Consider the following 27,701-nt stretch of genomic DNA (forward strand, 5'->3'; position numbering starts at 1 on the left):
TTACCCCTCAGATCTCCTTCAGATTTCTCCCCTCTCACCTTAAACCTGTGCCCTCTAGTTCTAGACGCCCCTATCCCAGAAAAGAGACTGTGACTATCTATCTTATCTATGCACCTTATAATTTTCTAAATCTCTGTGAGATCACCCCTCACTTTTCTCTGTTCCAGTGAGAACAAACCCAGCCTATCCAAGCCCACCTTAAAATTCCAGCCCTCCATTCCAGGCAACATCCTGCACTCTCTCTATATTGCTACCTATCCTTCCCGTAGCATGGTGACCCATACTACGTGCGGTCTAGCCAATGTTTTATACAACTACGTGTTCCTGAAGATGGTCACGAAGATGGCATTTTTGAGGTCCCCTATAATATCTTCCACTTCCCAGATCTAAGTGATGAGACCATGGATTTCTGACTGAAGCTCTTCAGCACTTGATCTCAGTGGGATGCCATCTGCTCCTGGGGTCTTCTCCACTTCTAGTCGTACAGGAACAGCAGCAGGACTGGTTTGGATAGGCTCGTCTCGGATACAGTCAAGGGTGCTCACAGATTGTGGTTGAGATCTTTGACCTGTTCCTCGCACTGGGCATTCATTGCCTTTGTCCCTGAAGATTTCACCCTGAAGAGCCCCTCCTGCTCTTATTTTGTGGGACCTTGTAGATGGGTTTTACTGCACTGGAGAATCTGTGCATGTCATAGCTGTCAGCAAGTTGCTCTCCCATCAACGTTTATAACTGGTAATTGGTTTATTATTGTCACATGTACCGAGGTACAGTGAAAAACTTTGTTTTTCATGCCTTCCATGCAGATCATTTCATCATGTCAGTACATCGAGGTAGTACAAGGGAAATTGCATTCAGTGTTGGTCACCCTGCTATAGGAAAGATGCCATTAAGCTGGAAAGAGTGCAGAGGAGATTTACAAGGATATTGCCAGGACTCGAGGGACTGAGTTATGGAGAGAGGTTGAGCAGGTTGGGAGCTTACTCATTGGAATGTAGGAGAATGAGAAGTGATCTTATAGAGGTATATAAATTCATAGGGGGCATAGATAGGGTTAATGCCCACAGTATTTTTTCCCGGAGTTGGGGTATCAGGAACTGGAGGGCATAGGTTTAAGGTGAGAGGGGAAAGATTTAATAGGGACCTGGGGGGCAACTTTCTCATCCAGAGGGTGGTCAGTACATGGAACGAGCTGCCAGAGGAAGTGGTTGAGGCAGGTACATTAACAACATTTAAAAGGCACTTGGACAGGTACATGGATAGGAAAGGTTTAGAGGGATATGAGCCAAACACGGGCAAATGGGACTGGCTTAGATGAGAACCTTGGTCAGCATGGACCAGTTGGGCCGAAGGGCCTGTTTCTGTGCTGTATGACTCCATAACCAAATGGGTGTTGGTTATGACAAGGTTATTCTCCAAGCATTTGTTCGAAGGACCCCAAAAGGGTTATCTTTTCTTGCTCCTTCCATGCATTGAGAGCACACAGAAGCCCCATGTGACCAGCAAGTACACACCACCTCCCAAACCACTCGCCCACCAGCCCACCCGTCACCTCCTGTTCTGTCTGGGGCAAGGTCTGCAGTTCCCACATTGGCCTCATCGTCACCGCTGAACCCACAGAAAGAGAGTGAAGGAAGTCATCCTCAATCCCGAGGAGAAAAGGGACAGGAGTTTAGCACGTGTTTGGTGTGTGTTTGAAGTATGTTGTCTGTTGGGAGCTAGTTTCCATCAGTCAGACAAACAAAGGTTAAAGAAAGTCATTGGAGACTTGTTTTATTAAAAGGAACCGGTGAGGGATGATATGCTGGGTGTGGAGGCCAGGGTGGGGTAAAAGGTGAGGACTGGTGAACTCTACCTCTGCTCTGTCTGGGGGAGGGGAAGAGCAGATGGAAATGGAGGAGATGTGTGTGAGGGCTCCGTCGACTATGGCAGAGGGGAAGCCACGTTTCCTGAAGAACGGGGACATCTCAGAAGTACTGGAGTGGAAAGCCTCACCTTGAGAACACGTGCAGCGGAGACGGAGAAATGATGCACGATCTTAACCCAAAACATCGACATATCCCTTCTGCCTCCAAAGATGCTGCTTGACCCCCTAAGTTCCTACAGCAGTTTACTGTTTAGATTGATTAATTGGTGAATTGGTTTGTTATTGTCACACATACTGAGGTACAGTGAAAAGCTTTGTTTTGCATGCTATCCATACAGATCATTTCATTACACAGTGCATTGAGGCAGTACAAGGTAAAACAATAACAGAATGCAGAATAAAGTGTTACAGTTACAGAGAAAGTGCAGTGCAGGCAGACAGTAAGGTGCAAGGCCATAACGAGGTAGATTGTGAAGTCAAGATTCCATCTTATCGTACTAGGGGACAGTTCAATAGTCTTATAACAGCGGGATAGAAGCTGTCCTTGAGCCTGGTGGTACGTGCTTTCAGGCTTTTGTATCTTTTGCCCGATGGGAGGGGGGAAGAAGAGAGAATGTCCGGGGTGGGTGAGGTCTGATTATGTTGGCTGCTTTACTGAGGCAGCGAGAAGTGTAGACAAGAGTCCATGGAGGGGAGGCTGGTTTCCGTGATGTGCTGAGCTGTGTCCACAACTCTCTGCAGTTTCTTGTGGTCTCGGGCAGAGCAGTTGCCATTACCAGCAACATGTTGTTGATAGCAAAGGATGGCATACTTTTTTTTGCTTAAAAAAGCAGAATTTACAGTAATTGAAACAGATCATTCCTGTGCAATACTCAATTCAGGACTTAACATTTCCTGCAGCAGGATATTATCTCTCGCTGGTGGGAATTTGATTCCCTGATATGTATTCAGCGATGTAATTGACACCAATACATGATTAGTGTTCCTGTCCATTAGACGGTTGCGGGGATTGACTCTTCCCCACCCTCCTACATCACCACTGTGAGTGGTATTCCTCATATTTGACATTCAGTCAATAGTCATTAAAAGGGAATCAAATTGTCTGCCACGACTGTTGATGGAGAGGGCTTCCCACGGAAACGTTAAATATGTAAAGATTGATCTGTGTGGGAACACAGCTGAATGTGAATGACATACAACATGGAACATAGTACAGCACAGGAACAGCCCACGATGTGCCAAACTAGTTTAACTAGTAATTAAGTGCCTAACTAAACTAAACCCTTCTGCCTGCACAATGTCCATATCCTTTCATTGTCTGAACATCATGCGCCTGTCTGAGAGCCTCTTAAACACCTCTATCGTATCTACCTCCACCACCACCTCTGGCAGCGCATTCCAGGCACCCACCATTCTCTGTGTAAAATAACTTGCCCCGCACATCTCCTTCGAACTTACCCCCTCTCACAGGCACGGTAGTGTAGCGGTTAGCGTAACGCTATTACAGCGGCAGCGACTTGGGTTCAATTCCAGCCGCTGTCTGTAAGAAGTTTTTACGTTCTCCCCGTGTCTGCGTGGGTTTCCTCCGGGTGCTCCGGTTTCCTCCCACATTCCAAAGACGTACAGGTTAGGAATTTGTGGGCACGCTATATTGGCGCCAGAAGAGTGGCGACACTTGCGGGCTGCCCCAGAACGCTCTGCGCAAAAAGATGCATTTCACTGTGTGTTTCGACGTACATGTGACTAATAAAGATACCTTATCTTATCTTATCTTATCACCTTAAATGCATGCCCTCTTGTATTAGGCATTTCAACCCTGGGAGAAAGATACCGGCTGTCTACCCTGTCTATGCCTCTCACAACCTTATAAACCTATCATGTCTCCCCTCAGCCTCCAGAGAAAACAACCCTAGTTCGTCCAACCTCTCCTTATAGCACATGCCCTCTAATCCAGGCAACATCCCAGTAAACCTCTTCTGTACCTCATATCATATATATTTATTAGTCACATGTACATTGAAACACACAATGAAATGCTCTTTTAGCATTGACAACGAGGGCAGCCCGCAAGTGTCGCCACTCTTCCGGCGCCAACATAGCATGCCCACAAATTCCTAACCTGTACGTCTTTGGAATGTGGGAGGAAACCGGAGCGCCCGGAGGAAACCCACGCAGACACTGCGAGAACGTACAAACTCCTTATAGACAGCAGCGGGAATTGAACCCGGGTCGCTGGCACTGTAATAATGTTACGCTAACCACTACACTACCATGCCTTCTGTTGAATAAAGTTTCTGGGCCACACACCACACACTCGCTGTCTGTTCTGAGAGTTTGATCTGTGGAAGGACTGTACCTGATTCAGGTCTGGTAAGAGCAGACTTGGATATCTGTGTAGACACAAGAGACGGTCGATGATTAAATCTGGAGCAAAGCACCAAACGCTGGAGGAACTCAGTGTGCTGACAACATTTGTGGGAGGGATATGAATAGTCAATGTTTTGGGTTGATGTCATCTGGACTGAGGGAGTTAACCAGTATAAAGAGATGAGGGGAAGGGGGGTGGAGCGAGAGATCAAAGAGTAGGAGAGCAGCAGAAACCACAGAGGGGGAGCAGGGAGAGAGGGTCTCACAGAACCGTTGGAGGAAAACTTCTTCAACGTGGGCATACCTTGGAGGCTTTGCAGCAAAATGGAGACACAAGAGGCTGTAGGAGCTGGAATCTGAAGCAACCAACTGCTTCCCTTCCGTGATCTCTGCTGCTCCTCAGCTCTTTGAGATCCCTTCCCCTCACCTCTTTACACTGGCCATCTCCCCTCTACTCTTTCAGCCCAGATGAAGGGTCTCGAACCGAAATGTCGACTGTCCACTTCCCCCCACAGATGTCACCTGACCTGCTGAGTTCCTCCAGCATCCTGTTTGTTGCTTTGTATATCTGTGTCCAGTTCCAGTCTGGTTAGTTAGGGTGAGGGTGTGTCCTGATAGAGATAAGAAGATAGCAATAGAAGGACATGGTGATAAGGTATTGAGGTACAGTGAAAAACTTGTCTTGCATACCAATTGTACAGGTCAATTCATTACACAGTGCATTGAGGTAGTACAGGGTAAAAACAATAACAGAATACAGAGTAAAGTGTCACAGCTACAGGGAAGTGTACTGCAGGTAGACAATAAGGTGCAAGGTCATAACAAGGTAGATTGTGAGGTCAAGAGTCCATCTCATCGTATAAGGGAACCATTCAATAGTCTTATAACAGCGGGACAGAAGCTGTCCTTGAACCTGGTAGTACGTGCCCTCAGGCTCCTGTATCTTCTGCCTGATGGGAGAGAGAAGAAGAGAGAATGACCCGGGTGGGTGGGGTCTTTGATTATGTTGGCTGCTTCACCAAGGCAGCGAGAGGTACAATATAGACCACGGAGGGGAGGCTGGTTTCCGTGACGCGCTGGGCTATGTCCACAACTCTCTGCAGTTTCTTGCGGTCCTGGGCAGAGCAGTTGCCGTACCAAGCCGTGATGCATCCAGATAGGATGCTTTCTATGGTGCATCAATAAAAGTTGGTGAGTGTCAAAGGGGACATGTCAAATTTCTTTAGCCTCCTGAGGAAGTACATGCACTGGTGAGCTTTCTTGGCTGTGCCTTCTACGTGGTTGGACCAGGACAGGCTAGAAGTGAGATGTTAAGAGGTGGGAGGGGTAGAAACACCAGCACAGAGTGATGGGCCAAATGACCTCCCTCTCTCCTGTAATTTTTCTACAACAGCTGCCTCATCTGGTAGGTAGTTCTCCCTCCCTGATTCCAGATAAGATTTGGCCTTCTCTGATGATTGAACCATCCTTAGCAATTCCCCATATAATGCAATTGTAGACTATGAAACCATTCCCATTCATTCTGTCTGTTGGTAATCCCAATCAATGAAACTCTGATGCACCGATTCCCATTATCATAGAACCAAAGAACATTACAGCACAGATAACAGGCCATTCGGCCCTTCTAGTCTGTGCCAAAACTTTATTCCACTAGTCCCATTGATCAGCACCCAGTCCATAACCCTCCAAACCTCTCCCATCCATATATCTATCCAATTTATTCTTAAAACTCAAGAGTGAGCCCGCATATCCATAATCCGTTTGTGTGCAGATGACCGCCAGATAATTAGATGGCCTGTCATCTCCAGTAATGGAGCCACAAAACACTCTTCTTATGACACAACTTGAATGAAGTCCCATTCCCCCATTGGTGATGGAGCCAGTATAGGTGTCTCCTCTGGTGATACCTATACCGACTCTCAGTTAAGCCACACCTTGACTTTCTCACCATCTCTCCAATTGTCTAGCCCATTGACTCCTTTGCTGTAACCTCCCCCCTTCTGCCCTGCAACCCTCTCAAGATCTCTGCCCTCCTCCAGTTTTAGCCTCTTGCTCATCCCTGGATTTAATCCCTTCTCCCTTGGGAGTCATGTCTTCTGTTGCCTGAGCTCCGAGCTCTGGGCTTCCCCTCCTAAACCCCTTTGCCTCTCTCCTCCTGTAAAATTCTCCTGAAACCCCATGCCCCTCATGATACCCCGTTAGTGCCTCGCATTGTGACCCAATGGTACAGCGAGTAAAGCCGCTCCCTCACAACGCCAGTGATCCAGGTTCGATCCTGACCTCCGGCGCTGTCTGTGTGGAGCTCTCCCTGTGACCGCGTGGATTTCCCTTGGGCGTTCCGGTTTCCTCCCACATCCCAAAGACATGTAGAGACACTAGAGACTGCAGATGCTAGTATCTGGAGCAACAAACAATCTGCTGGAGGATCTCAGCAGGTCAAACAGCATCTGTGGGGGGGAAAAGAACCGTCGACGTTTCGCGTTGAAACCCTTCCCCCCACAGGCACTGCTCGACCCACTGAACTTCTCCAGTAGATTGTTTGTTGCTCCAAAGACATATGGGTTGGTCAATTGGTTAATTGGCCACTGTAAATTACTACTAGTGTGTAGGTGAGTAATAAAATCTGGGGGGATTTGATGGGAATGTGGAGAAAATGGAAAATTGGTCGGGTAAGAGGATCACTCTGTGATCTGGCATAGACTTAACGGGCCTATGTTGTCTCGAAATATGGAAATTGTGTGATCTATAATGATGCTCTTGGACTTAATCCCTACATTAAAGATAGATGTAAATGAAAGGAGTGTCATTGATACCCATTTTGTTCAGAGTGTCAGAGGATAACAATTCCTGATGTAGTCCCGACGAAGGGTCTCGACCCAAAACGTCGACTGTTTATTTCCCTCCGTGGATGCTGCCTGACCTGCTGAGTTCCTCCAGCATCTTGTGTGTGTGTTGCTCCAGATTCCCGCATCTGTAGAATCTCGAGTGTCTCCGTTTTGCAGGTCCTCTATAATGTCAGGGGAGTTTCCAATGTTTGACGCAAAGCGTCTTGTCACATTTTGGCAATTATATCAAACAGAAAGAGGAGAGAAAATGTGAACAATATGTCCTGGTGAAGTGATTGGCTGACGGACAGCAGGTTAGCCAGTGACAGGAAATGTCTCCTACCAGAAGTAAAAATGTGGACACCTCTCCGATGTCTCCACATAAAGTTCAAGTTTATTGTCACAGGATATAAAAGCTATGAAAATTAGCTTTTTGCAGCAGCAGCACAGAACATTGCAAACATGACAAACATAATACCATAGAACCATAGAACAATACGGCACAATACAGGCCCTTCGGCCCACCATGTTGTGCCAACCTTCAAACCACACCTATGACTATCTAACCCCTTCCTCCCACATATCCCTCTGACTTAAATTCCTCCATAAGTTAACATAAAATTAAATTAATGTAAATTATACATAGGAACACACAAGATACTGGAGGAACTCAGCAGGTCAGGCAGCATCTGTGGAGGAAATGGACAGTCGATGTTTCGGGTCGAGACCCTTCATCTGGACCAGATGACCCACTGAGTTCCTCCAGCGTTTTGAGTGTTGCTCCAGATTCCATCCTCTGCAGTCTCTTGTGTCTCATAAATTATACATAACTTACATTCACACCCGCTCCAGAGATTTGAACTACAAAAGCCTCCACCAATACTTGGGGAGGACTGCACTGTCTATTGGGCTTAAGAGGTTAAGCGGAGGCCCCCTCTCATCTCTCGGATGCACACAGAAGATTCCAAGGATGACATTTCAGAGAATACTCCTTGGTGTCCCGAGTTTATTTCTCTCAACATCACTCAAATGGGTTATTTTTATTCATTGTCTCTGGCAATGCCAGCATTTATTGCCCATCTCTACTTGTCTCTCAACTGAATAGCGTGCTGGGTCACCTTAGAGGTTATTGTAAGAGTTAACCTCTCAGGCTGGGGTTGGAGTCATGTGTTGACAAGACTGACTAAGGACTACAGGTTGTCCCCCTTGACGGTAGTATCTACAGGAGGCGCTGCCTCAAGAAGGCAACATCCATCATCAAAGATCCCCACCACCCGGGCCACGCCATCTTCTCGCAGCTCCCATCGGGCAGGAGGTACAGAAGCCTGAAGTCCCACACCACCAGGTTCAGGAACAGCTACTTCTTTTCAACCATTCGGTTCTTGAACCAACCGGCACAACCCTCATCATTACAGTCCAGCAACACTGTGACAACCTTGATCACTTTGCACTAAAATGGACTTTATTTTGTTTTTGTTCCAATTGTGTTCTTTCTTGTAAAAATTGGGTATAATTTATGTTTTTCTTGTGAATGCTGCTTATCTGATGCTCTGTGCCTGTGATGCTGCTGCAGGTAAGTTTTTCATTGCACCTGTGCATACATGGACTAGTACATGTGACAATAAATTCGTCTTTGACCGAGTTTGACTTTGATTTTTACAAACACCTGTTAGTTTTTGTGATAATCTTTGTTACATGGAGCAGAGTTATACAATATGGAAGCAGGCCCTTCGGACCACTTCGTCTATGGTGACCATCAAACATCCTTTCACACTAATCCCATTTTTTATTCTCCCCACATTCCCATCAACTCCTCCCAGATTGCACCCCTCACCCACACACGAGGGACAACTTACAGCGGCCAATAAATCTTCCAATCTACATGTCGTTGTGATGTGGGAGTAAACCAAAGCACCTGGTAAAAAAACTCACGCAGTCACAGAGAGAACATGCAAACTCTACACAGACAGTACCTGAGCTCCGATACAATATACAAGTTTGCATGACAACCTTGATCACTTTGCACTAAAATGGACTTTGTTTTTGTTCTAATTGTGTTCTTTCTTGTAAAAATTGGGTATAATTTATGTTTTTGTTGTGAATGATGCTCATATGATGCTCTGTGCCTGTGATGCTGCTGCAAGTAAGTTTGTCATTGCACCTGTGCACACATGGACTTGTGCAGATGACAATAAACTCAACTTTGACTTTGACTTTGACATTGAGCTGTAAGACAGCAGTTCTACTAGCTGCACCACAGTGAAACTCCACATTAATAACCTAGCTTAAACTCCACAGCTGCCGGGGTTTGATCTGAACTCAGATCCCTGGATTACTGGCCTGGTAATTTAACCATTCTGCCGTCATCAGACCTTTACTCTGGTTGTTATCACACAGGGGTTTGGGGGAGCTTGGTGTGCTTGAATCGGCTGCCATTGCAGCAGTGACAATACTTCTAAAGTACTTCATTCACTGTAAAGTGCAGGGTAGTGTAGCGGTTAGCGTAACACTGTTACAGCACCCAGCGACCCGGGTTCAATTCCGGCCGCTGTCTGTAAGGAGTTTGTACGTTCTCCCCGTGTCTGCGTGGGTATCCTCCGGGTGCTCCGGTTTCCTCCCACATTCCAAAGACGTACAGGTTAGGGAGTTGTGGGCATGCTATGTTGGCGCCGGAAGTGTGGCGACACTTGCGGGCTGCCCCCAGAACACTCTACGCAAAAGATGCATTTCGCTGTGTGTTTCGATGTACACGTGACTAATAAAGAAATCTTATCCAGTTCACAAGAAGCATCCCCAGTTAAATTCAGTGGTTTATCTTCAAACAGATCAAAACTGTGTTTGCAATTGCTGGCCGTCCCCAGGTTACAATAGGGCTTCCGTTCCTGAGAACTGTTCGTCAGTGGGAAATGAGCAACGACAGTGAGTGGAAGAGGATCGCAGAAACAGCGGTGACGGGGGTGCGAGCAGACGCGGGAAGAGCGGCCTCACTGACTCAGTGAGTCTGCTCAGCGGTCCCGGCTCTGCTCAGCTCCACCCCAGCTCCCCCAGTTGTCGGGGCTCGGAGAGGCAGGCACGGGGAAATGCCCCTCTCACACCTGGCAGAAGATACCCCACAGCAGCCAGCAAATCCATCCATCCCACCGGTCTCCTAAATGCTCGTTCATATGAACCAGCTGCCCATAAGTTGGGCGATGTAAGCTGGGGAAGACCTGTATTATATTTACAGCAGTGATCATTTAAAGCAGTATATCTACAGCAGTGGCCCTACTTACCTTCAGAGTATGGGGGAGCCCCCATTTAGAATGTCAGATACTAGAGGGCATAGGCTTAAGGTGAGGGAGGGAAAGTTTAAAGGAGATTTACATGGCAAGATTTTTACATAGGTGCCTAGAACGGGCTGCCAGGGGAGGTGGTGGAAGCAGATACGGTAGCAACGTTTATGAAGCATTAGACAGACACCTGAACAAGCAGGGACTGGAGGGATATGGATCATGTGCAGGCAGGTAGAATTAATTAAATTAGCATCATGGTCGGCACAGACATGGTGGGCCGAAGGGCCTGTTCCTGTGCTGTGCTGTTCTATGTTCTATCAATGGACATCCGTAGGTTACCAGAACTCACACTGTTATGGAGCAGAGAGGCAGTTTGACAGTATGACACTTTACATCTCTTACTGTAATTAAACACAACTCACTCCACACACACACACACACTCGCACGTACACACTCATACACACTCACACGCACACACACATGCACACACACACTTGCACACACACATCCTCACACACACACACACACACATACACACACACAACACATGCATACTCACACAAACAAACACACACACACACACATTCTCACACACACATATTCTCACACACACATATTCTCACACATACATAAACACACACAATGTTAACTCTTCTCCAGTTAGAACAAAAATGGCAGGGAAAATAACACAGAGTGTGGTAGCTCGCTCTCAAGGTGACTGGTTGACACAGAGACTGTGATAATGTATGCAATTCGATAAAGATAAAACATTGGAATAAAGACAAAATTCCTCTGTAGGATTTCAGAGAGTAACTCACTCCTAGGTATCTGTTATTCTGTATAAAACCCTGCTGATCACCTTGATCAGATTTCAGCCAGTCACTCTGTCCTAGATATCTGCTATTCTATATATAAACCCCCAGATCCCCTTGATTATATTCCAGCCTGTATTTCACTCCCAGATATCTGTCATTCTATATATAAACACCAAAACCCCTCGTTTAAGTTCCCTGTTTTTTACTGCTGAGTATCTGTTATTTTATATCTAAACCCCCAAGACCTTTTTTAGAACCCAGCCGATAACTCACACACGGGTATCTGTTATGCTCTACATAAACCGCTGCCTAGGGCGGTGGTGGAGGCAGGTACATTGGTCAAATTCAAGAGATTACTAAATAAGCATATGGAGGAATTTAAAATAGAGGGATATGTGGGAGGAAGGGGTTAGGTAGTCTTAGGCGAGGTTTAAAGGTCGGCACAACATTGTGGGCTGAAGGGCCTCTTTAACTGAGTTAGAGTTCAATGTTGTAGATCTCTGATTAAAATAAAGCAGTTCTGTTTGAAACTCTTTATCTAAGGCCCTTTCTGAGTCTGCAATGCACACACTGAACAGTAGAAAGAGAGACCATTCAGCCCATCTGGTGCCTTCTAGTGTTTCTGCTCCACACCAGCCTCCTCCCATCTCACCCAGTATGAATATTAGAGGAATAGAGAGATGCAGCACAGAAATGGGCCCTTTGACTCACTGAATCTGCACTGATTATCAACCAGTCATTTACTCTGATCCTACATTAGTACATTTTTATATGTTAAACACCCTCCCAAATGCCTTGATAAGACTCCAGCCTGTAACTCAAACCTGGTTATTCTAAATAAAATCTCCTGAAATCCTCGATTAGATCCCATCCTGCAAGTGACTCCCATATATGGGTTACTTTACACATAACACTCCCCACCCCACCGCCGATCCCCTCAATTAGATTCCAATCTTTAACTCACTCCCAGATATCTGTTATTCCATATATTAAAAAAAGAACTTCATTGTATTCCAGCCTCTCTTCCTGGGCATGTATTATTCTATTTATAAGTTCCCTCAACCCCTTGATCTCACTCTAGCATGTAACTTATACCCAGATATCAGTTATTCTATAACCACCAGATCCCCTTGATTATACCCCAGCCTATAATTCATACCATGTGTCTATTATTCGAGATATAAATCAGTGAACTCCCTGATTAGATCTCAAACTGTAACCACTCCTGGGTATTTCTTATTCTGAATATACACGTCCTCCCCATGAACACCAGGCATGGTAGTGTAGCGGTTAGCGTAACACTATTACAGCGCCAGCGACCTGGGTTCAATTCCGGCCGCTGTCTGTAAGGAGTTTGTACGTTCTCCCCGTGTCTGCGTGGGTTTCCTCCGGGTGCTCCGGTTTCCTCCCACACCCCAAAGACGTACAGGTTAGGAAGTTGTGGGTGCGCTATGTTGGCGCCGGAAGCGTGGCGACACTTGCGGGCTGCCCCCAGAACGCGCTACGCAAAAGATGCATTTCACTGTGTTTCGATGTACATGTGACTAATAAAGATTTCTTATGTCTTATAAAGATGTCTTACATACCAACGGGCATTTGGGAAACAGGCAGCATGGATGGGGATGGGTTTTACTGGCTGCTGCAGGGCTACAGGTATCTTCTGCCAGGTGGGAACGGGGTATTCCCGGGTGCCATATCTCCTGTTCCTCTGAGCTGCAACCATCGGGGGCTGGGTAGAGCCCAGCAGAGCTGGGAGCGCTGAGCAGGCTCGCTCACTGAGTCAGTGAGGCTGGCGGCCAGTCTCCCCTCCCCCCCCCCCCACCTCCCACCCCTCCTGCTCGCTCTCTCGTCACCACCGTTTCTGTGATCCTCTCCCACACACACTATTTCTGTTCATTTCCGACTTAAGAACAGTTCTCAGGAACGGAACCCCGTCGTGAGTTGGCAACTGCCTGTCAACACACCCCAAACCTCTCAATTAGATCCCAGCCTATAATTCACTATTATCTGTTATCATGTCAACTCAGGTCTATTATCATGTGCATGAGTACGGTGAGGTACAGGTGCAATGAAAAACTTGCTTGCAGCAGCATCACAGGCACGTAGGTACAGGCAACACACACAATATAAATTATGCATGAAATTATACCATACAGTGAAAAAAGGCTCCGCAAAAACAAAACAGCGGAAAGAAAACACAATCAGAGACAAATCCATGGCAGTGCAAGAGGTGGTCCATAGTGTCCCGTTGCTGAGGTGGGGTTAGGGTTATGCAGGTCAGTTCAAGAACCTGATGATTGTAGGAAAGTAGCTGTTCCTGAACCTGCTGGTGTGGGACTTCAGGCTTCTGTACCTCATGCTTGACAGTAGCAGAGAGAAGAGGGCATGACCCGGATGGTGGGCATCCTTGATGATAGATGGCGCCTTATTGAGGCAACGCCTCCTGTAGGTGCTGTCAATTTTATCTGTCATTTTTTATATCTAAAACCCAAACCCTTCAATTAGATCCCACCACGTAACTCAGCCCCAGGGATCCATTGTGGTAGAAGGTGAAAGTTCGTATTGTCAATGTTTGATGGTGAACATTTCAGATGACTCCTAGGAGCATGGCATATTTGAAGATCAATGTTACAGCTGCAAATGATGTGGTATTTTTAGTAGTTTCTATATCCTGTGCAATAGAGCAAGCTGTGAAAACACACAGCTTTTATTTTTAGCTCCATACTGAAGTAATTGCGATGCTGTTAAAATCCAACATTTTCAGAATGTCTGCCTCAAATGTTTTATCTTCTAGAATATTACCCAACTTCCCCCAATGTCTAGTTATTGGATTTGTCTGAATGAATGATCTTGCATTATGAAGGGTCTCGACCTGAAATGTTGACTGTCCATTTCCCTCCATAGATGCTGCCTGACCCGCTGATTTCCTCCAGCATTTTGTGTGTTGCTCCAGATTTACAGCATCTGCAGCCTCTCTTGTGTCTCTGTCTTGCATTTATGTAGTACCTTTAACATTGCAAAAGATCCCCAAGTACTTCACAGGAGAATATTTAATTCCGTGTGACATTAGGTCAGATGACCAGTCAAAGAGGAGGTTTGAAGGAGCATCTTTAAGAAGGAGAGAGCAGTAGAGAGTTTCAGGGAGGGAATCCCAGAGCTTGGGATCCAGGTAGCTAAAGGCACAACTATCAGTGGTGAAGGAATTAAGTTCAGGGTGGAAATGTTCAATACTAGAGGGTATCGCTTTAAAGTGAGAGGTGGAAAGTTTAAAGGAGATTTATGAGGCAAGTTTTTACACAGAGTGTGGTAGGTGCTTGGAACTAGCTGCCAGGGCTGGTGGTGGAAGCAGATACAATAGCAACGTTTAAGAGGCGTTTAGACAGACACATCAGCGGGCAGGGACTGCTGACCACGTGCAGGTAAATGGGATTAGTCTAATTTGGCATCGTGTTCGGCACAGACATGATGGGCTGAAGGGTCTATTCCTGTGCTTCACTGTTCTATGTTCAACGAACAATAGGCTGGAATTGAAGGAGCAAGATGTCTGGGAGGGTTCAAGTGACTGAAGCAGGGAGGGCAAGGTGGTTGGTGGGGGCAAGACTATTGGGGGATTTGAAGAAAAGGGTGAGGATTTTTAGCCTGAGGTGTTGCTTTGCATGGATCAATGTAGAAAAAGGTTACATCAATCCCAACCCCCTCGCAAGAAGTGTAAGGGGAATAGTGAGGCAGAAGCCTGAGGTGATCTCCCCTTGACACTCTCACACCTGATGCAGGGTTCCCACCCAAAACGTGGAGAATCTTCCCCCGCCCCCCCACACAGATGCTGCCCGACCCGCTGAGTTCCTCCAGCAGATTGTTTGTTGCTCCAGATTCCAGTATCTGCCATCTGTGGTGTCTCCAAGTTGGGCGGAAGGGCCTGTTTCCTTGCTGTATAACTCCATGACTCTAAAAAGATGGTTCAACTCCACCTTCTGAAGGGCAACTATCGATGGGCAATAAATGCTGGTGTGCCTAATGATGTCCAAAGCACACAATGCTGAATAAATAATCAAAAAGAGAGAGAAGCTGCAGTGTTTTGTCAGACTTCACCAGAGGGAGGTGCTGGAGATGGAAAATATAGGAAGAGAGTTTAAAGAAGCACAATGTGCGGTCCAAGTCTCTGCATCATTCTGCAGTAAAATATATTTCAACAAACCTGACACTGTGAGGAGTTTGTACATCAGCAAGTGCAGTGCACTGTTGGTGATAGACTGCAAGGGGAAACAAAAGAATTACAAAAAATATCTCTTCTTCCCATGCGTCACTATTTTTGGATTGGGATATAAAGGCAGACACACACACACACACACACCCCGTCATTGTAGAGAGAGAGAGAGAGGCACACACGTATTTACACACACTCTCGTGAGCAAAAGCACACACAGATAACCGCACTTGTAGGCACACACACTGATGCAAATACACACAAACACCCACACACACCCACCTTCATTGTACAGAGACACACACACACACACACAGTCTAACACCCTTGTATTTGCACACAGTCTCATAAACAAAAGCACACACAGATAATCACAGCTGTAGGCACACACACTGATGCAAACAAGCACACACACACACACACACACACACACACACACACACACACACAAACACGCATACCCACATTCTATTGTACAGAGAGAGGCACACACACACACATAGACTAACACCCTTGTACTTACACACACTCCCATCAACACAAACACACACAGACGACCACACTAAGGCACACACACTGATGTAAAGAAGTAAACACACACAAACACACGCACGCATTCGGCAGAGCAGAAAATGCAACCCATCTGCTGAAGCCCTTGGAATTACATGTGAGAAGATGTTTACCTGCTGCTTGCAGGTTGTGTAGCTGCTGCATTGCTGACTGAGTTGCTGACACCCTTCCCTGCTCATCAGTCACTGCTGGCTCCAGGCAAAAGGGACAGAAATAATCCGCGAGGGATCCTTACGACGGAAAGCTCCGGGAATTGGCTGCTGAGCTTCTGTCCACCTTCTGGTTCTCTGCGGGCTGGGATGACTACGGTGCCCTGGCACTTGTTAATGCAACTGCTGCTGATTGGACCATTCCAAGTGACCGCTGGCATGGACGGCACCAGAAGGTCAAAGGTTGGGCAGCGGTGGCGGAGCCGTGAGTAAAGCAGCAAACTCTTCTGCACCGTCTCACCCTCACCCCTGCCTCCTCCCTCAGTTCTCTGTTGAGCTGATTAAGTCACGGGCACCATTGCCTGTCTCTGTAAAGGAAAATAAATGAAAAAGCTGCAGTCGAGATTGGGGTTAAAAGGTGGAGCTGGAAGAGGGGTTGCAGTCAGGAAGGAGAGAGGATAATCTCTGGATAACAGTGTTGACTCCAATGCCTCTGACTGCCTACACAGTTATTAACTCTCATTAACCCTCTCTCAACTCTCTTTCTCCCTCTCTCTCTCCCTCCCTCCCTCCCTCCCCCCCCCCCCCCCCCTTGGATATAGAGAAGTGCAGTAGCATTGTGATAAAATCACTGGACAGCTAACCAGAGACCGAGAGGCATGGGTGCAAATTCCACCTCAGCAGCTGGGGATTTTAATTCAAGTAACAAAATAAACCTGAATTAATAAACCAGTGACCATTAAACTTCTGGGTTGTACTAAGAAAAATCTGGTTCTTGAAGAGAAAGAGTTCACTGCCCTCAGTGACACGTGACATTAGATGCATGACACTGAGGGGCTGGTTCTTGTCTGAAGTGGCCATTGAGAACACAGTTAGAGATGACCAATAAGTGTTGACAGGAGACAGAAGAGACTGCAGATGCTGGAATCTGGAGCAACACACAATCTGCTGGAGGAACTCAGCAGGTCGAGCAGCATCTGTGGGGGGAAAGGTATGGTCAGTCCTGATGCAGAATCTCCACCCCAAATGTCGACTGTCCTTTTGCCTCCACAGATGTTGTCTGACCCACTGAGTTCCATCAACACTTTGTGCATTGGTATTGGTATTGGTTTATTATTGTCACTTGTACTGAGGTACAGTGAAAAACTTGTCTTGCAGATCAATTTATACAGATCAATTTATTACACAACACACTGAGGTAGTACAGGGTAAAAACAATAACAGAACACAGAGTAAATTGTCACAGCTACAGAGAAAGTGCAGTGCAGGTGGACAATAAGGTGCAAGGTCATAACAAGGTCAGAGTCCATCTCATCGATAAGGGAACCATTCAATAGTCTTATCACTGTGGGATAGAAGCTGTCCTTGAGCCTGGTGGTACGTGCCCTCAGGCTCCTGTATCTTCTGTCTGATGGGAGAGGGGAGAAGAGAGAATGACCCGGGTGGGTGGGGTCTTTGATTATGCCGGCTGCTTCACCAAGGCAGCGAGAGGTATAGAGGACTAATCACCTTGACTGATGAGAGGCATTGATAGGTTGGCAACAACTGTCTGAGCCTCTGAATGAAAGAATCCAGCAGGAAGTGAAACAAAACCAGAAAATAGGATTAGCTTGAATGTACATCTTGGTCGGCATGGACACGTTTGGGCTTGTTTCTGTGCTGGACAACTCGATGACTTTGAAAGGTTAGAAATGCTCATCAGGTGAGAATGATGAGGTGGACGTGTGTGTAGTTTGAGGGGCCAAGTGGCCTCCTCCTATTTTGCGTTCCCCAACCTCTGCCCAAGACACACAGATGGTGTCTGGGATGTACTCGGCCAGAATAACCCAGACCTCATTCACAAACAATGCCCTTTAATAGTTAATGTGGTTATTGATCTGTTAGTCTCACCCCCATTAGATCAGTGATGTCTAATACCATTTGATTTAGGTATTAGATGCAACATTACTATCAACCCCTTGATTTCCTCCAGCTAACAAGAGCTTCACCAAGAACACTATATTCCCTCTGCTCGACAGGTCTCAAAGAGACTCCCCCGTATGGCTAAAGGGAACCTTAATAATGCTGTTAAAATTCATGAAAGGTTTTTGACTGAAGAGCCAAGGAAGTAATATTTCCAACAGCAAACGGGCCAGAAAGGAACTTTTCATGTGATTGTAATCGAATGTATTCTTCCTAAAACAGAGGTGGAAGGAGGTTCAACAGGAACTTTCCAAAATGATTGCAACACTGTCCAATGTAGTGCAGGGATGGCAGAGATGAGATGCAGATAAAGGTCTCTCTACACTGTCCCATCACACACTCCCAGGGCAGGGACAGTTAGATACAGAGTGAAGCTCCCTCTACACTGTCCCGTCACACACTCCCAGGATAGGGACAGTCTAGGTTAGATAAAGAATAAAGTTCCCTCTATATTGTCCAGTCATAGTCCTACAGCAGGGACAACACAAATCAGGTGCAGAATAAGACTCCTTCAGTGCCATTCCATGAAACACCCACTGGATGGGACAACATGAGTTGGAGACAGACTAAAATTCCTTCTACACTGCCCCATCAAACGCTCCCTGGGACATCAGTGTTTCGACCCTCATTAAGCTTCCTGGCCTCCAACCCAACATTGTACTTGAGCTGTGAGTAGCTTTCCACACATCCTGTGACATCCAAGCTCATTTTTAGGCACCTACTGGGGACACGAGAGACTGCAGATGCTGGAACCCGGAGCAAGAAACAAACTGCTGGAGGATCTCAGCGGGTTGGGCAGCGTCTGTGGGGGCAGAGGGATGATCAACCATCCCTTTGCCTCCACAGATGGGGTCTGACCTGCTGAGTTCCTCCAGCAGTTTGTTTTTCTGTCACACACCTCTTGTCCTGACTGAGAATTGCCAATTGGTCCATTAATACCCTTTGAAATCTGTCAGGTATCCTGCCTCACCTCAAGTCACGAGGATCTATTTTCTTCCTTTGAGATGTAGATGTGCGAACATAGGACAGTACAGCACAGGAACAGGCCCTTCGGCCCACAAGGTTGTGCTGAACTAATTAAGCTAATGACGCCTAATCCCTTCTGCCTACACATGGTCCATATCCCTCCATTCTCTGCACATCCATGTGTCTATCTAACAGCCTCTTAAGCACCTCCATCGTATCTGCCTCCACCACCACCCCTGGCAGCACATTCCTGATGCCCACCACTCTGTGTAAAAGACTTACCCTGCACATCCCCTTTGAACTTTCCCCCTCTCACCTTAAATGCATGCCCTCTAGTATTAGACATTTCAACCCTGGGAAAAAGATACCGGCTGTCTACCCTATCTATGCCTCTCATAATTTTATAAACTTCTATCAGGTCTCCCCTCAGCCTCCGACACTCCAGAGAAAACCACAGTGTGTCCAACGTCTCCTTATAGCACACATCGTCTAATCCTGGTAAACCTCTTCTGCACTCTCTCCATAGCCTCAACATCTTTCCTATAATGGGCTGACCAGAATTGAATGCAGTGCTCCAGATGCAGCCTAACCAGAGTTTTATAAAGCTGCAACATAACTTCCTGACTTGAACTCAGTGCCTCGAACGATAAAGGCAAGCGTGCCGTACGCCTTCTTTACCACTCTATCAACTTGTACGGCCACTTTCTGGGGACTATGGACTTGGACCCCAAGATCCCTCTGTACATCAACGCTGTTTACATTTGATCTCCCAGTGGCTGGGATATAGAATATGCCACACACAATCAGGCTGCTCTATGTACCTCATTTTCCGTCTTGGAACCTTGCAGCCTAATGGCATGAACATTGAATTCTCCCACTTTAGGTAATCCCCTTCCCCACAACACCCCATCACGCTTCTTCTCTTCTTCCCTCTCCTAGCCTCTTTTTTTCTACCTTTCTTTTCCTCTCTCTCCTTACCTTTGACCCATCCCCCGGTGGATCTGCTCTCCCCTCCTCCCCCGCACCCGCCTACCACTACCTCTTACCTGCATCTACCTATCACCACCCTGTGCCCACCCCGCCTCCCCTCTTCTGTGCACCTATCACTGCTCTGCTTTTCCCTCCTATATATTGAGCTTCCCCTTTTCCTATCTTCAGTTCTGAAGAAGGGTCCTGACCTGAAACGTTGACCATCTGCTTTTCTCCACGGATGCTGCCTGGCCTGCTGAGTTCCTCCAGCATCGCCGTGGTTATTGTGTTCCCTCCCGTCTTCACACCCACTGACGTGTCCTTCTGTTCTGCCTCCCTTATCTCTCATTCACAAACATTCTTGATGGTTAAAACCTCTCAGTTTGGGTCTGATCTTTGAGATTTTGCTCAGTGTCCTTTCTCCAGACCCTCTTTTATTCCTGCTATAATACCTTGAGGGCTCCACAGGTGGCAGGGGAAATACGTGTGCAGGTAGAGGGTTGGTGGGGTGTCTCAATATAAATAGGCACCAAGGAATGTGCCTTCTTCAGGGTGTTTGGCAAGAACTAGAGTGCAAAGAGTTATTGATGCATGGGGTAATTAACCTGCCAGATTCGTCAACCTTCGCCAACAGACATGATAGAGGAATCTCCTCGTCTGCCAACCACCTGATTTCAGATATGCAGACAAAGACAGTGTTTAGAAACCTTTTGGTCTGTAATCTTCTATGACTTAGTGATTTAAAAGCTTGTCTAGATCCAGATGGATTATGAGAGACCCTGTCATAAATTACTGGCTTGGATTTAAGAATTTATCCCGCTTTTAAACTTCATTATACAATGCATTCCTTTTCACGGAGACACAAAAGATTCTGCAGATGCTGGAACCTGGAGCAAGGCACACAAAGTGCTGGAGGAACTCAACAGGTCAGGCAGCATCTATGGAAGGAAACAAACAGTCAACGTTTCGGGCCGAGACCCTTCATCAGGACTGGAAAGGAAGGGTCTTAACCTGAAATATCGACTGTTCATTTCCCTCCATAGATGCTGCCTGACCTGCTGAGTTCCTCCAGCATTTTGTGTGTGTTGCTGTCCTTTTGGTATCACTTTAAATAATTCTTATTGAATTTTGCAGAGTCATGTACGTCTATTTGTCACAAGCTTTATTTAGTTCACATTGCCCTCTTGTCAGTCATCTAACATCTCTGCAGTAAGTACATTGACAATTTGTGTGTTACTCACTTGTCTTGTGACATCTCTGCCCCTCTCTGTTCCTCCTTCTTTATCTTTCAGATTACCTCTCACTGTTGCCTGTTTCTCCCGTGTCTTTGACTCTTGTGCTCTGTCTCCCGGACCCAGCCTCTCGGTGTCGCTCAGACCCTCTCTGGTTACTCTTTCTCTCTCTGTCTCTAATTCACCCTCTTAAAGCTACATTTATTGGCCCAAATCTCTTAATTTCTTCTTTCATCCTCTCTCATTCATTAACTGTCTGCCTATTTCTCTCTCTGTTTCTCTCTCATTGTCTGTCTGTCTCTCTCTTTCTGTCTTTCACTCTCTCACTCCAGCTCTGTCTCTTTCTCATTCACTCTCATTCTTTCCCTCGCTCTCTTGCATTCTCTCTTCCTGGCTAAAATACACTCTTGTTTTCCCCCTCGTTCTCATTCTCACGCGTGCACACACTTCACCAATTATTCACAGTCTATCAGCACCTCAAACACTTTGCAACAACACCCCTTTCAGGAACATTCTCTGTGTGCAGTTTTATCCCTGAGTAGAACCAGTCTGTGTGTTCAGCCTTCAGTGCACGGGTTATTATAGTGAGCAAGATATCCCACCTAAACCCCAGCAGGTGCACAGTGTTTACGTTTATTAGTTTTCTGAGACCTCCATTTCACTCTCGTAAATAGTTGGATTTAGCAGGAGATGCAACCCTTGCCCCTGGATGAAAGGCACTCTTTCCCCCATCCAACAGTTAATGAAGCATTGGCAGTCATCTCTGGAGTCTGTTATCGGAAGTCTGAAGGTTCCTGGTGAATTAAATTGGTAAATTGGTTTATTATTGTCACTTGTACATACCGTTCATACAGATCAATTCATTACACAGGTAGTACAAGGTAAAACAATAACAGAATGCAGAATATAATGTTACAGTTACAGAGAAAGGGCAGTGCAGGCAGACAATAAGGTGCAAGGCCATAGCGAGGTAGATTATGAGGTCAAGAGTCCATTTTATTGTACTAGTGAACCATTCAGTCATTTTGCAACAGCAGAAAAGAAGCTGTCCCTGAGCCTGGTGGTATGTGCTTTCAGGCTTTTGTGTCTTCTGCCCGATGGGAGGGGGGAGAAGAGAGAATGTCCGGGGTGGGGTCTTTGATTATGCTGGCTGCTTTACTGAGGCAGCGAGTGGTATAGACAAGAGTCCATGGAGGAGAGGTCGGTTTCCGTGATGTGCTGGGCTGTGTCCACAACTCTCTGCAGTTTCTTGCGACACCGGGCAGAGCAGTTGCCATACCAAGCCATGATGCATCCGGATAGGATACTTTCTATGGTGCATCGATAAAAGTTCCTGAGGTATCTTCCGTATGTGATGCTGACACAAACAAGGGGTTGGAATGGAGATCGAAGAATCATGGTGGTTAATGAACAAAGCAGAACACTTTACACTTAAACTGTGTACTCATTAGTCCTACCAGTCTCCAGTCCAGACTTCTTGTCCAATATGAACAGAGTATGCTAACTTGTGGCAGTATGCTACCCTGTTCTCCCTTTTCATGAGAAAACAAATGTAATATATTACTCAAACAATGCAGATATTACACAATGAACAAAGAGACTATGGACTTGGTCTCACCAGAGGTTAACAAACTCTGGACGATCTCCTTACAGGTCTAACCTCAGCAACCCCACCTTCAGGGGAAGTGGTCCCACTCCCTAACTTATCTGAGTGGATGCGTTCAACAGGTTGGCCCTCTGAAGGTACTCAGTCTTCTGCAGTGTGACGTGGTGCTGGTCCTGACTACATTCACTGCTGACTGCAGTTGTGATGGTGTCAGGGACCCTCTGCTCCAGCCATTGGAAAACAATCTGATCACTCACCCTGAATGGGTGTACGTCCCTCACTGGGACCAGAGAGTCCACATGCCCACTCCTGATTTTGTTAGCAATCAGGATGGAATTCTGTATGGAAGCACAACCAGAAACAAGAGTTCCAATTTTCCAATTTCCTGTTCGTCTGCAGACTGAAACATTATCATTAACTTGAAATCCTCTCTCTCTCTCTCTCTCTCTCTCTCTTTCTGAAAGCTGACTTGATCTGGTATTTGTGAAAACTGTGTTCAGTGAAGTTTGGTTCAGTAACCTCAGTCACTTTCATAACTGTCTGTTCATGAACATTCTGCTGGCCTGAACACTTCTTGCTGTCGCTTTGTACCGTAGCAGGAAATTTGCCAAGTTACGCTTCATACTGAAGGGGGGAGATCTTGTATTACCTCCCTATTTAACGTAGCTTTGACAAGTCTGGCAGGTAATCAGTGGATGAAGGGGGATACTAAAATGGGCTTGATACCTCCTCTTCATGCAAAGTCCAGTTTATTGTCATCTGCACAAGTCATTGCACAGGTGCAATGAAAAACTTACAGCAACATCACAGGCACATAGCATCAGATAAGCAGGATTCATAAGAAAAACATACATTATACATAAATTGTACACAATTTTTACAAGAAAGAACACAATTACAAAAACATAATTAGAACAAAAATTAAACAAAGTCCATTTTAGTGCAAAGTGATCAAAGTGGTCATAGTGTTGCCAAACTGTAGTGATTAGGGTTGTGTTGGTTGGTTCAAGAACCGAATGGTTGAAGGGAAGTAGCTGTTCCTGAGCCTAGTGGTGTGGGACTTCAGGCTTCTGTACCTCCTGCCCAGTGGTAGCTGCGAGAAGATAGCATGGCCCGGATGGTGGGGATCTTTCTTGATTGATTTTTGAAGCAGCGCCTCTTGTAGATACTACCGGTGGTGGGGAGGGATGTGCCTGTGATGCATTGGTTAAATTGCCATGAGTAAAACTATAGACCATGGTCAAAGACTGCTTTGTCCAGTAGACTGTGATGTGCAAAGGCAGGTTCTCAGTCACCTACATAGAGTGATAGTGAGATGCAAAACACAAGGGACTACAGATGCTGGATTCGGCAGTTACAAACAATCTGTGGGAGGAACTCAGTGAGTCAAGCAGCATTTGTGGGAGGAAAGGAATTGCCGATGTTTTAGGTCCTGATGGAGGACTTTGACCCAAAACATCGATAATTCCTTCCCCCCGATGCTGCTCGACAGTGAGATGTCACACTGAAATGGGCCCATTGGTCCACCCAGTCTATATAAACATCAAGCACCGATTTATACTAGTCCCATTTTATTCTTCCACAACCCCATCAACACCCCCAGCTACTGCCATGCACCTACAAACTAGGGGCAATTTGCAGCGGCTAATTATCCCACCAGCCACATGCCGTTGGGATGTGGGAGGAAACCGGAGCACCCAGAGGAAACCTACATGGTCTCAGTGAGAATGTGCAAACTCCACACAGACAGCACTGGAGATCAGGATTGAACCTGGGTCTCTGGAGCTGTGAGGCAGCGACTCTGCTGGCTCCACCACTGTGCTGCTCAGAGTGCTAATAGAAGGTCCCAGGAGCTACTTGGAATGACTTGTCAGTAAGTGCCAGGAATTGATGACACACCTTTTCGTAAAGATCTACCTGCGTTTGTCGGAAGGGTTTCTTCAGCCATGTCTACACTTGTAATGGTGTGTCACTAGCACTGCTGACAGATAGTACATTGACTGGCCAGCTCCTGTAGATCTTGATCCAAACCCGGCCAGCGTACAAAACCTATGAGTAGTTACCTTTATTACTCCCATACCAGTGTGTTCTTAGCCAATATCTTTGGCCTCAAAACAGAAGGGTGTTATCTATGACCGTGACCCCATTTTAAACACCATTTTGACCTCATTTTGGTGGAAATAAAACGTTTTAGTTCTTCACCTGCGCGTCTTTCCAATTCTGACCAGCCTCCAGTGTAACTCACAGCCAGATCTTTCCGTGTTTTCTCTGCGGTTTCTGAAGCTGTCATCATTCCTACTCTGGACTGACTATGACAATTGCTATTGCTTTTGCTGCAAAGGTATATCACAGGAGTCCATCATCAGGAGGGCAGTGTGTAATTCAGTGTGGAAGTATACTCTTGTTCAGAATCAGAATCGGATTTATTATCGCTGACATATGACAAGAAATGTGTTGTTTTGTGGCAGCAGTACAGTGCAAAGACATAAAATTACTAAATAAATAGTGCAAAAAAAAAGGAATAACAAGGTGGTGTTCATGGGTTCATGGACCGTTCAGAAATCTGATGGCGGAGGGGATGAAGCTGTTCCTGAATCATTGAGTGTGGGTCTTCAGGTTCCTGTACCTCCTCCCTGAGGGTAGTAACGAGAAGAGGGCATGTCCCGGATGGTGAGGGTCCTTAGTGATGGATGCCACCTACTTGAGGCACCACCTCTTGAAGATGTCCTCGATGGTGGGGAGGGTTGTGCCCGTGATGGAGCTGGCTGAGTCTACAACCCCTTGCAGCCTCTTGCGACCCTGTGCATTGGAGGTTCCATACCAGGTGGTGATGCAACCAGTCAGAATGCTCTCCACCGTACGTCTGTAGAAATTTGTAATGGTGACATACCAAATCCTCTTTGCCTTTCTTATAAGAAGTTACATTGGGAGAAGTGTTTTAATCATGAAAATACAGGGCAATAGAAAGTACAAGGCAAACATGGGAGTGTTGGGAGGAAAGAATCAACTTTGCTTTGCAGAGTTTGGCAGCAATTGCTGAGTCATGATGTAATTGTCTGTGTGCTGTGGTCTTTCTGTGTCTCTGTCTCGTCACTGTCTGTGTCTGGGCAGTCTTGCCCAAAGTACCAAATACCTCTGCCATCCTGAACCCCTCAGTAGCATTGATGTTTCTCCCGACAGACCCCATCAGCCTGGAGAGGGGCAACGAGACTGGAACGCCAGTCCCCACCGCTGAGAACGATGACACTTCATTTGGCTACACAGGTAGTACTTGCTTTCAATTGGCCGCCTTCCAGCATACGCTTCCTCCTCCTCCCCATTGTCATGGTTACCACCCACTTCCTCCTCCTCGTCCTCATTGTCAATGTTACCCTTGACTTCCTCGCCCTTCTCCTCTTTGTCACCATGTTTATCCCCCACAAGATCCTCCTCACCATGGTTATCCTTCATTTCCTCCCTTCGTTCTCCTCAATATCATGGTTACTCCCCCCCCCCCCATCATCATCGATTGCTACGGTTACCATCCACTTCCTTCTCTCCTCGCCATCACCGTAGACACCCCTCACTCTTCCTCTCTGTTTACTCCATGGTTACCCTCCACTTCCTCTTCGTCACCATGGTTACAGTCACCCTTCTTCTCCTTATCGCCATGGTTACCCATTTCTCCTCCTCTTCCTCATCACCATGGTTACACTCTACTTCCTCCCCATTGCCTTGGTCAACATCTCTCCATTTGTCCACCTCTTCTTGCCCAGTGCAACCCACTTGATGTTAACCCCAATCCATGCTCTCGATTGGCTCAACCCAACTCACGGACCATGTTTGCAACCACAGAACATTGATTAACAAGTTGTTTGACTGATTATGGGCACAGACAGCTCTCTTACCAATGCAATGTGATGAAACTTCTGTTTTTTTAAAACCAAGCTGAGACTTTCGACCCCTTGACAAACTGTTGGTTATGTTTCCATTGTATACCTCTCACTTTGTGAACAGTTAGTGTCTGCTTCGAACAGGATGGGATCTGTGTCCCACCCGAATACTTGGAGGAGGTGTCCCGACAGGCAATGGCATAGACTGGGCGCTGGGGATGTTCAGTACAGTTGACCTCATTTCCGCCAGCAACTCGGCAAATGTCACCAACCAATCGCTATCTCATGCAGGCTCCATCAAACAAACACCCCACCCAAAACTCTGCTGCTGGGTCCGAAATTTGTAAATTGGTGAATTAGTTTCTTATTGTCACATGTACCGAGGTACAGTGAAAGACTTTGTTTTGCATGCCGTCCATACCGATCAATTCATCACATCGGTGCATTGAGGTAGTACAAGGGAAAACAATAACAGAATGCAGAATAAAGTGTTACAGGTACAGAGAAAGTGCAGTGCAGGCAGACAATAAGGGGCAAGGTCATAACGAGGTAGATTGTGAGGTCAAGAGTCCATCTTATTGTACTCAGGAACTGTTCAATAGTCTTATAACAGTGGGGTAGAAGCTGTCCTTGAGCCTGGTGGCCTAATGCCACACTCTCACCCACATCATACTGTACACTTGTCAAATTGCATTGGCTCACCATTGGACCTACACCTTAATTTTCAAATCTCAACTTGCATGTTCAGATCTCTCCCTGGGGTACCCTCTCCTCTATCTCCACCAACCTCTTCAGTTATTGCACTCTGCCAATTCCAGCTACTGATCAGCCCCAAGTTTATACACTCCACGCTTGGTGACTGTGTCTTTAGTCCCCTAGATCATAAGCTCCAGAATTCCCTCCCTCATTCCTTCTTTAAGAATAACACCTGTCTTATAATCTCTTTATTTTCAGGAAAAATACAGTGGATGCTGGAAATCTGACATAAAAGTGCTGGCAACACCCAGCAAAATCAGGCGGCATC

The 27,701-nt window shown here is 46.4% G+C and overlaps 1 protein-coding gene across 6 annotated transcripts in view; it reads left to right on the forward strand.

Annotated features, from left to right (window-relative positions):
- The window catches only part of robo1 (roundabout, axon guidance receptor, homolog 1 (Drosophila)), a 570,003-nt gene that overhangs the window by 169,968 nt on the left and 372,334 nt on the right, over window positions 1–27,701 (forward strand). For all 6 annotated transcript variants that reach the window (XM_052015221.1, XM_052015224.1, XM_052015223.1 and 3 more), the window contains exon 3: window positions 25,986–26,069. In XM_052015221.1, coding sequence (XP_051871181.1) covers window positions 25,986–26,069 — 84 coding nt within the window. The remainder of the gene's footprint in view (window positions 1–25,985; window positions 26,070–27,701) is intronic.

Source organism: Pristis pectinata, chromosome 4, assembly GCF_009764475.1.
Source record: "Pristis pectinata isolate sPriPec2 chromosome 4, sPriPec2.1.pri, whole genome shotgun sequence".
Taxonomy (NCBI): domain Eukaryota; kingdom Metazoa; phylum Chordata; class Chondrichthyes; order Rhinopristiformes; family Pristidae; genus Pristis; species Pristis pectinata.